Below are 11,895 nucleotides of genomic sequence, written 5' to 3'. Positions count from 1 at the left end.
GTTAAAAAGATAGATTATATCACTTAGTCATTAGTTCAATCATTATATCAATCAGTCAGTGTCACTCTCTTTCAATTTTATTTTAATTTGTTTTTGTTTTTGGTTTTTGGTTTTGTTTTGTTTTGTTTTGTTTTGCTGATTGTTAGGTGTAGGGGTAGTTGTAGAATATAGTATTAAGTATTGTTAGTTTGGTTTAGCTTGTGGTGTGATCTATTGTACACTTCCAAGTTGTGATATCATTTTTTGGAGTATCAGTAACATCATTCTTTTCATTATTTCTTGTTTTAAAAAGAGATGATAGAATTATAGAATTATTAATTTTGATTTGAACAACAATACCAATCAATCAACCAATCTAAAGGGAGAAGCAACTTGTGTAGTTTTATCGATCTATTTGCTGGTTCTCTTCACTTACATGATACTCTTTAGAATATGAGGAGTTTAATTAATTAAATTCATTTAGTTCATCAACTACTCACATGTTTAAATAAATTTAAATCGTATCACATCATCATTTAATTTCTTTATTTATATAATTACTACTATTAAAGATTCTAATATTAAATATATTAGAGATAGATATCAAATTAATTAACAATATTTCTTGAGTATCTGGCCTGTTCTGACTACCTATCCTCTCTCTATCTTCCTTTTCCCACTCATTCTTTTCAACCAACTCTTTTCTTTTTCTTTTCCTCTCCCATCATTTATTAATACCTTTCTACAAATAACGTTGACGTCAACATGATACCCATCAACAGCAATAGTCATAATGTATCGGATAACGATGTCGCTATCATTGGTATTGGACTCCGACTGCCAGGCAACAGTTCAACTCCCGAGAATTTCTGGAACAACTTGGTCAGTTCGTTTGATGGTATTGTTAAAGTTCCAACTGAACGATGGTCGGAATCATTCAGTCAACACAATTTGATTACCAATGTAAATGCCGGACTCTTGGAGTTAGATGAATGGAAGAAGTTCGATCCACTCTTCTTTGGAATGGCTCCAAAGGATGCCGCTGCCATCGACCCTCAGGAGAGAATGATGCTCACCCTGACCTACGAGGCACTAGAAGATGCCCAGATTCCATCGCAATCGCTGCGTGGTTCCAACACAGGTGTGTTTGTCGGTGTTTCCAACATCGGTTACACTCATTTCCAGACACCAAGTTCACCACTTGATCCGGCTCCCTACGTGCTCACCGACTATTTTACACATTCTATAATTGCCAATCGTGTTTCCTATTGTTTTGATTTCCGAGGACCATCGATGTGTATCGATACCGCTTGTTCGTCATCGCTGTTCTCCACTGATCTCGCTATCCAACATATTCAAAATGGCCAATGTGACATTGCACTTGGCTGCGGAGTCAATGCGCTTTTTGACGCAGAGTCATCCATGGGTTACAGCAGACTCGGTGTGTTGACTGATCATTGTCGTTCTTTTGATGCTGACGGCAAGGGTTTTGTTCGTTCCGAAGGTTGTGGTGTAGTTGTTATGAAACGTTTGTCGCTGGCGGAAAGAGATGGAAATCGTATCTATGCAATCGTCAAAGGAAGAAACACAAATGGCGATGGTCGTTGCAATAAAGATACCATGTCATCGCCATCGAGTGAGACACAATCGGTAAACATCAAACAGGCACTGCAACGCTCGAATATCAAACCATCGGATATCTACTATGTGGAGGCACACGCCACTGGAACCATCGTTGGTGATCCCATTGAGGTAAAGGCACTGGCCGATGTCTTCACTGACAACCATACACCTGAGAATCCACTCAAGATTGGATCGATCAAATCAAATATTGGACATCTTGAGAGTGCAGCTGGAATTGCATCTTTCATCAAAGTTTCACTGATGTTAAAGAATAGAAAGTTAGTTCCAAACATCAAATTAACAAAACTAAATCCAAAAATTCCATTCAAGGAATCGAATATCCAAGTTGTTACAGAGGTTGAAGATCTTCCAAATGACAGACTTGTATTGATGAGTGTAAATTCATTTGGAATAGGAGGAACCAATTGTCATATCATCCTCCAAGAATATAGAAATAATAGTTTTGATAATCAATTGTATGTTATAAACATATATTTCTATTTTAATAGTTAAACTTTTGAATATTAATTTTTTTTCAAAATAATTTATTATTAGACAAAGAAAAATTGAAAATGTAACTAAACCATTTTTGATACCAATCAGTGGTAATTGTACTACTTCAAATAATAAATATGTTGAGGCAATCAAAGAAAGTCAGAATAGAGTCTCACTGAGAGAGTTTGCACTCTATCAATCTTTGACAAAATCACATCATTCAGTTAGAAAGGTAATCGTTGCCAAAGATTGGGAAGAGTTTGATTCACAGGCACTTGCATTCAATGGAGTGTTACCAAATAAAGATTCGGTTGGAAAGAAGTTGATTTATGTATTCTGTGGTCAAGGTCCACAATGGAATCAAATGGGAATGCAACTCTACGAATCTGAACCAGTGTATCGCTCGACTGTCGACAAGTTAGATTCTCTGCTCAGTGAGTACACTGGATACAGTATCATTGCCAAACTTAATGACCTCGCAAGTGAGTCGAATGATATCCATAGACCAATCATCGCACAACCATCTTTATTCTTGTTCCAAGTCGGTTTAGTTGAATTGTATAGATCTTGGGGTATGCAACCATCGATTGTTTTAGGACATAGGTATGTAATAACTATTATAGTTTGCTTTTTTAAATAATTTATTAATAAAGCATGTACAATAAATTTAGTTTTGGAGATATTACATCTGCTTATATTTCAGGAAATATCTCATTATCAGAAGCAATAAAGATTGTTCACTTTAGAGCATTATACCAAAATGAAACTATTGGATCTGGAAAGATGTTGGTAGTAGGATTGAGCTCAACAATCTATCAAGCTAAATATCAAGAGAAATACCCAACCCTTGAAATTGCTTGTTATAATGCAGCAGAATCCATTGTAATCACTGGTAGTGAATTAGATTTAACCGCTTTGTCAAAAGAATTGAAATCCTCTGACATATTCAATACATTCCTTAGAACACCTTGTTCTTTCCATTCATCTCATCAAAAAACAATTAAAAAGAAGATATTTTCATCACTTTCCAATATGAAATCTCAGAAATCAACCATTCCTTGGTATTCAACTGTTACTGGTGAATTGAAATCGGATGAAATGGATGCCAACTATCTATATCAAAATCTTAGACAACCAGTCTATTTTAAGAAGACAATCGATACATTGTTTACTGAACTTAATACCAAACTAGAAGAATATGTATTCCTGGAAATAGCTCCACACCCAACTTTATCAGGTTTAATCCTACAAACCATTCCACATGCCAAGGTTCTATCTCCACTACAGAGAAACAAAGATGAATTGCTATTATTCAGATCTTCGATTGCCTCTCTTCATTGTCTTGGTGTCAACATTGAATTCTCAACACAATTCACCTATCATGATATTATGGATCAACAATGGAGAGATAACACCTCCATACTTCCAAGATACCAGTGGGATTCAGAATTGTATTGGCGTGAATCACCCTATTCCAAATACAAGAGAACCAATGGTCCTTCAACTTCACTCCTAGGACACCAATCTTTGTTCAATGGACAACTGGTTTACCACGCTGACATTGATATAAAGAGAAAACCTTACCAATATCTCAAAGATCATCGTGTTAAAGACAAACCATTGTTCCCTGGTGCTGGATATATCGATGCAATTATAGATGCTTTCAAATCGCATGAGAAAGACATTATTATCAATCATTTGGAATTCCTTAATCCTTTCTTTTTGAACGAGTCAGAATTCTCTCAAAAACTGCAAACAAACATCGATAAACTCTCCAACAATGATTATAAGCTTCAATTCTACAATAAGAATAAAGAATGTGAGAATACTGATGACGATTGGTTCAAGACAGCTCAATCGAGAGTATCACTAGCCTCTTCGGTCGAGCCTGTTGTTGTAGATATTGAATCATTTAAAAATCTATGTGATTTGACAACCTACACGCAAGAGGAATTCTACAAGAAAACATTGAGAGTAGGATTAAAATATGGTCCAGCATTCCAACATGTCAAATCGATTGCCATCGGTGAACGAACTACTTTTGCCACACTTTCAACTCTCTCGTCGAGTAATGCTCCATCCCACATTCTAAATGCTACTCTACTTGATAATTGTGCACACGGACTCTTTGGTATTCTCGAGGATCGACGTCAATTCATTTTCAAATCGATCGAAGATCTCAGAGTGAATTTTAACGTATTAAAAGAGTTAGAGTCAAATCCACCAGAACAATTATTCCTTCTTTCCAAAGTGTTAAATTTCAATAATTATGATTGTGTTGGAAATTGTCAATTGGTTCTTCCAAATGGTCAAGTGATCTTGGAAATGGGAAAATTCACTGCTGGTACCAACGAGAGAATGAAAATGAAAAAGATTAAATTCCCAGTGAATGAGCTCTATGAGCTTAGATACCAATCAAAGGACTCAGTACTCCCACAGCCCAATGAGATTGTTACTGCATCGCTTATTCCAGAATCGATGGAGTGTCAGAAGATTCTAGGATACGCCTGTGACTCTGTAAAGTTTTTATGTTACCAATTTGTCAATGATGTTCCGGGATTCGATATCAAAGAGATATTGGAGCAACCAATTGAAGATTCGTTTGTAAAGTTAAATTTGGCAATGAGCGATTCCAACTTTAAACTGTTCACAAGAGTAGTCGAGATATTCAGAGAGTACAGAGAATTCTTGGAGCAAAACGAGTTGAATGATCAGTCGGAATATCGAAAATATGATACCAATATCAAATCGAATATGGAGGCATGTATCAAGTTTGTAACTGAAACATTAATTGGAAATGTGGCATATGGTGAGCAATTGTTTAGAGATGGTGTTGTTCATGGTATCTATAACTCTGCATTTATGATGTATTATTTCAAACAGACATCACATATTGCATCCTCAGCAATTTCATCTTTGGTTGAAGCCAATAAACAATCAAAGAAACCAGAGAAAAGAGTTATCAAAATCCTGGAAATTGGTGGTGGAACTGGTACACTTACAAACATTTTAATTCCACAGTTGGACGCTATTCTTGAGGGTCAAGAAGAAATCGAAGTAGTCTACACATTCACCGATGTTTCACCATACTTTATTGCACCAATGAAGGAGAAGCTCACTAATGGTATCAAATTGAAATCTAATCTAAAGATTAAGTTTAAGATTTTGGATTTGGAAAAGGATTTCATTGAACAAGGTCTATTGGAGGGATCATACGATATGGTGTTGATGTCTCTGGTAATTCACGTTGCGGCAGAGATTGTACCAACCGTTCATAATATCCATAAAATCATTTCACCCAATGGATGGTTGCTATTCATTGAACCAAATCACAAGAATCCATTTGTCGATATCACATTTGGTGGTTTCTCTCAAATTTGGAATTACAAAGATGATATTCGTGATCACTATTCACTGAAACCACAGGAGTGGGTTGATTTACTCTCAGAGAACATTGGTTTCTATAATACCAAATCGTATGGACCAAACGATGAGCTTGGAAATCAATTGTCTCCAGACCTTGGACATCTTTACATTATCCTCTCACAGAGAACACCAATTGAAAAGCACGAAGTTGGGGAAATCGAGAGAATGACTCTGATTGTCAATGAAAATCAATCAATTCCAATTGAAATTTTTGAAAAATACAGTGGCAATCCTATTTCTATTGTCAATACCAATGAGATTGAATCCTCATCTGAAATACTAAGAGAGTCTGATCAAATTCTATTCCTTACCACTGTTGAACAACAAACTGTTGAAAACTATCAACAAACTACCTTCCAATTGACACAGTTACTACAGTTGTTTACCTATCAGGATGAACAACCTATTGTAGCTGCTGTCACAAGAGGCTGTGAAACTTCCAACTATCTCTCGAATTCAATAGCTGGTGTTCTAAGAACTGCATTTATCGATCACAAGGAGTTGAAAGTGGTACATATTGATATCGACACTCCACTCGACGACAACAATATCAAAACCATTCTTCAGATCTCAAGAAATGAATCATCTCTTGGTGATTACTATTACCAAATTGTAGAGAATGTACCAAGAGTGTCGAGAGCAACCAATATTAAAAAGGAATTACTAAGCACCTCAGTTGTCTATGAAAATCAGTATGAAAACACACAATGTAGCTTAAACTTGAAGCTTGAATACAAACTTGCCAACAAGGTTGTATTGTTACCCAATCAGATTGAAGTACAAGTTAAGGCAGTCGGATTGAACTTTAAGGACTATTTATTCCACCTCCAGATGCTACCACAGGCTCTAATGTCTTCTGGTGATATTTACCATCCACCATTCGGTCTAGAATGCTCAGGTATAATAACCAGAATTGGAAGTGGTGTTACCAAATTCAAAGTTGGTGATGAAGTGGTGGCTGGTGGTTGTGCTCGTGCAATTGGTTCGCATACAACCTTCAAGGAGATTGAAGCAGTTTTGAAACCAGAGAATATTAGTTTCAACGATGCCGCTTCACTCTCTGTTGTCTATGGAACTGTTTATTATTGCTTCTTCAACGTCTGTCATTTCGATCCAGAGAATGAAACTGTTTTGATTCATAGCGCAACTGGTGGAGTTGGTATCGCCGCTCTCAATATTCTCAGATGGTTGAAATGTAAGAAGGTATACGCAACAGCAGGATCAAAAGATAAGATTGAATATCTAAAGTCGAAATACTCTGATATTCTAATTGATGTGTTTGATTCGCATACCACTGACTTTGCCAAGCTCATCAAGGAGCAGTGTGATGGTGTCGATGTACTTATCAATACGTTATCAGTTGACTTTATGCCAGCCAACTTTAAAGTAATGGCTCCATGGGGAAGAATAGCCGATCTATCTTTAACACACGTTTATAACAACGACCCATTGGATTTCGGTAATTTCAAGAATGATATTACCTACACTCCAGTTGATTATCAATATTTGACAACTCATCGTCCAACAGTAGTCAATCGTATCACCACAAAGATAGTTAAGGAAGTTTCAGAAGGAAATCTAGAACTACCACCAACCAGAGTGTATGAAGTCAAAGAAACCAAAGAAGCTATTAAATCAATGAGAGACAGAACACACATTGGAAAGATCATTGTTGATTGTTCAACCATCGATGAGGAAATTGTCAAGCCACTTGTGGAATCAAAACAAAGATCACAACTTCCAAAGTCTGACTATAAATTGGATATAAACAACACTGTTTTGGTAACTGGTCAAAATGGTATTGCTCTTGAGATGGTTCCATGGTTGGCCAAGCATACCAACGCCACCGATATAATTGTAGTCTCGAAATCAACTCTAAACAACAGACTCCAAAAGATAATCAAGTCAACTGGACCAACTAAAATTCATTTCTATCAAGCGGATGTTTCCAACAAAGAACAACTTCAAACCCAAATTGCATCGTTCAAAGACAAATATCCACCAATTGAATCTATTTTCCATCTGGCCGTGATACTTGAAGCGCTATCAATCAACGAGCTAACTTTGGAAAACATAAAGAAAGTACACGATCCAAAAGTAATCGGTGCTTTCAATCTCCATGAGATATCGTTGGCTTTGGAGCTACCAATTCGGCAATTCGTTGTTTTCTCCTCACTCTCTGGTATGAGTGGAGCTGCTTCACAGCCAGCTTACAACTCTGCCAACTTGGTACTCGACGGGCTCTGTCAGTATAGAACCAACGAACTTGGTTTGCTTTCGAAATCCATCAGATGGGGACCACTCTTGGGAGAGGGACAAGTTGCCGATGCCGTCGGTATCAAAGAGTATTTCCTCCATAGAGGTGTCGAATCACTGCCACTCTCCAAGTTCTTTGGTGGACTGGAAGCTATTCTCTCGCAATCGATTCATTGCAACCCGATCGTATCGAATATCACTACTCCGGCGATCTACGACTTCCACCCGCACATTCGTCATTGTATCGATCACTTGGTGGTCGGTGAGACCGGTAAGAAGAAATCGTTGGAATCAACCGAAGATGTCTACGAGATGATCACCAACAGTTTCTCAACACTCCTATCGATTCCAAAAGCCAAGCTAAATGGAGATACCAAACTAAAAGATTTTGGAGTAGATTCACTCATGACAGTTCAAGTCAAACTATTTTTGGATAACAACTTTGAAAAAGATCTATTTAGAATAACTGAAATCCCATCACTTACAATCAACACTGTCATTTCTAAAATCAAAAATCAGAAAACTACTGTAAATACCTCTAAATCAAGTTAAAGTAATAAAAATAAATAATTTTGTTGAAAGGCGCCTTTTTTTTCAAAAATTAATTTTTTTTAAAATCTTGATAGTCATTATATATATATATTTTTTTTGTGGAATTCAAATATTTTTTTGGATCGATCACTTATTTAAATTATAATATGGTTGTATCTAAAAGAAATAATAATAATAATAAGATCAAAAAGCAAGAGAAGGAAGATGAAAATGTTGAGTTTGAAGATGTAGACAATGATGACTCAGATTACTCTGACGACTCTGAAGTTTTTGAAGATGATGATTTTGATTCGGAAGAAGAAAGGAAACTGAAAAAATCAAAATCCATTAACAAGAAAATAGCAACCAATAATAATAAGAGCAAAAAGAAAAATACAACTTCTAAAATTAAAATAGAGGCTGGTGGTAGTAATGAAAGTATATATAGATCAGTTAATCATTCAATTGATTTACATTATTTTAAGGATGAAGAAATAGAATCAATTAGAGAATCAATGTTAAAGTGGTATTCAGGATGTAAACGTGATTTACCTTGGCGTCAGAGAGATGGATTCGATAGACAAACCATTGCATATAGAGTGTGGGTGAGTGAGATCATGCTGCAACAGACTCGTGTCAGTGTGGTGATCGACTATTTCAATCGTTGGATAGACAATTGGCCAACCATCGAGAAACTGGCAGGTGCTTCACTCGACCAAGTCAATCAGGTATGGGCAGGTCTCGGATACTATCGTCGCGCCAAGAATCTTCACTTGGCTGCAACACGGCTTGTCAAAGAGAACAACTCACTGATTCCAGACAAGTTACAACAATTGAAAGATGTTGAAGGTGTTGGTCCCGTACGTATATATTTCTTATAAACAAAACAATTATTTTATTATCTAATTAATTATTTGTTAATTACAATATTTATATTATTGTTGTATTGTTTTAAATATCTAGTATACTGCAGGTGCTATTTTATCTATTGCATTTGAAAAGCAGGAACCACTTGTAGATGGAAATGTTATACGTGTACTTAGTAGGTTGCGAATGATTGGTGCGAATCCAAAGAAAGCGGCAACTATTAAGCTACACTGGAAATTGGCGGGTGAATTAGTGGATGCTGAACAGCCCGGTGATTTTAATCAGGCTTTGATGGAGTTGGGCGCAACAACATGTCTGGTAACATCGCCACTTTGCAACAAGTGTCCAGTTAGCTCTCAATGCTTAGCTTATCAACAAGCAGAGATTAATAAGAATAAGAATAATAATATCAAGAAGAAACCAACCGCAAATTCAATAACCAATTACTTTACATCGACAACAACATCAAAAACAACAACTACAACAACAACAAAAACTAAAGAAGAAAAAGTAGAAGTTAAACGAGAAGATGATAAACCAAAGATTATAGATATAGAAGATCTTTGTGGTGTTTGTGAGCGTTGGTCGGATAGCGATGAACCCGTCGAGAGTGTGACAAAGTTCCCGAGGAAAGTAGTCAAGGCAAAAGCAAGAGAAGAGACAGTCGATGTCTTTATAGTCATTAATAAACAAACACAAGAGACACTGTTAGTGCAACGACCAGAAACAGGATTATTAGCATCACTATGGGAGTCACCATCGATAGTAAGAGAACAAGTTAAAGATGATGACGAAGAAGATGATGAAGATGAAGATGAAGATAAAGATAATAAAAAGAGAAAAAGAAGTAAATCAAAAACAACAACGACCACCACCACCACAACCACAACATCTAAAATCAAAAGAAACAAAAGAAGAACAATTCACATCATATATTTCCAGTATTCAAAGAGAGTTTAACGATCTCTTTAAGATTGAAAGTATTAAATCGATTGGAACAACCGTTCATATATTCTCGCATATAAGACAAACACTGGTAGTCAACAAAGTAAGTGTTGAATCGACAACAACAACTCGTTCTGCAACCAAAACCACTAAATCGAGCAAAGAATCAAAGAAAGCAACACAGTGGATTGACATTGATAAACTAAAAGATGCAGCGATATCCAATCAAATGAAAAAGTGTTATCAACTCGCAAAGATGATAAATAAATAAAAATTGTGTGTGATTTTCTTTGTTGTTCACCCTAAATTAAAATTCGGAGTTAAAATATTTTTACTTGGATTTTTTTTCTTCTAATTTTTTCACCCCCTTTCCCACCATCGTAACACCATTTTATTAATGACCAATAAAAAAGGTAGCAATAAGAATACCTAATATCTCATTCCTTTTCTTAAAATTAAGTTGTATAACTTTGTTTTTTTTTTTTAATTTATTTTTCAAAAAATATATATTTAATTAGTTGTATATTTATATATACAATGTTACCAAAAGTAAGATATTTACATTTGGATGTGTTTTCTAATGGACTACAGGGTGGTAATCATTTGGGTGTGGTAACAGATGCAACTGCCTGGACAGATGATCAGATGATTAGATTTGCGAAATGGACAAATTTGGTGGAAACTACCTTTCTGCTCAAACCAACACAGCCAAATGCCTCATATAAAGTTAGAATATTTACTCCCGAAGGCAAAGAAATACCTTTTGCCGGTCATCCAAGTATAGGTTCGGCGTTCACCGCTTTGTATATAGACGCTGTACAGGCAATCTCCTCGTCAGAGCAGCAACTCACAATCTACCAAGAGTGCGGTGCCGGTGTGCTTCCGATTCGTATCACCGGCGACATTCTAATGTTACAGTCACCAAAAGCAAGAGTTATAAAGACAGGTGTCGATGCGAATCCACTGTTGGCGCCAGCACTTCTCGGCATTGAAATGGGAAGATTGCCACCGGCTCTCATCGAGGGTGGCAGACATTGGTGGATAGCCGAGTGCAGCAGCGAAGAATCACTCAGACAGTGGAAACCAGACCACCACTCGATACTCAGTTTGGCAAAAGACTCCAACACTCTGGGAATATGTGTATTCGCGAGAAAATCGAAAGCATCCAACATAGACGACAAGTACGATATTGTAGTGCGTGCACTTCCCGCCGGTATTGGAATCGTCGAGGATCCCGCCTCTGGTGCTGCCAACGGTTTGATCGGTGCATACATCGCGTTTTCAGAGCCAAACGGCCCACTTGCCAAAGGTTACATTGTATCGCAGGGCAGAGAAATTGGTCACGATGCTAAACTACACATTGAAATTGAGACTGACAAGATTTGGGTTGGTGGACGAACCAATATTGTAGTTGACGGTCAACTTCAATGGAACTAAAAAGCAATCTTAACCAACAACACTTTGTTTACAGGCAGAACTAAAAAAAAAAAAGCGAACTTCAAACATGAAAAAAGATCAACTGTCCAAAACAAAAAAAAAAATAACTTTTTGAACAATCAATCTTTTTTTTAAAGTTTTATTATAAATTTAATATATTTAAAATATATATTAAGTAAGTGTAATCTTACAAACATCATCAACAACAACAACAATCATATCTTATTTTGTTTAATTTTATTTAATTTTATTTTATTTTATTTATTGGACATCTTCAAATCTTATATTATCAATCATTGTTTTTTGTATTTATAATCAGTCTTGTTTTATTCAATG

General features: G+C 36.2%; 2 protein-coding genes across 2 annotated transcripts; both read left to right on the top strand.

The window, feature by feature from the left end:
• Positions 1-744: 744 nt before the first annotated feature.
• PPL_02171 (polyketide synthase) lies at positions 745-8,331 on the top strand (the record flags this gene model as incomplete). Its single annotated transcript, XM_020573163.1, has 3 exons — positions 745-2,078; positions 2,158-2,700; positions 2,751-8,331. 3 exons carry the CDS (start codon positions 745-747, stop codon positions 8,329-8,331), a joined length of 7,458 nt encoding a protein of 2,485 aa, XP_020437280.1.
• A 146-nt stretch (positions 8,332-8,477) lies between these two features.
• MYH (A/G-specific adenine DNA glycosylase) lies at positions 8,478-11,559 on the top strand (the record flags this gene model as incomplete). Its single annotated transcript, XM_020573162.1, has 5 exons — positions 8,478-8,915; positions 8,940-9,161; positions 9,274-10,024; positions 10,083-10,359; positions 10,641-11,559. The coding sequence occupies 5 exons, from the start codon at positions 8,478-8,480 to the stop codon at positions 11,557-11,559; spliced, it is 2,607 nt and encodes an 868-aa protein (XP_020437279.1).
• Positions 11,560-11,895: the final 336 nt, after the last annotated feature.

This window comes from Heterostelium album (genome assembly GCF_000004825.1).
Source record: "Heterostelium album PN500 unplaced genomic scaffold PPL_scaffold2, whole genome shotgun sequence".
NCBI lineage: Eukaryota > Evosea > Eumycetozoa > Acytosteliales > Acytosteliaceae > Heterostelium > Heterostelium album.
Note: the sequence above shows the minus strand (reverse complement) of the source record. Positions and strands in the feature narration are given on the sequence as shown.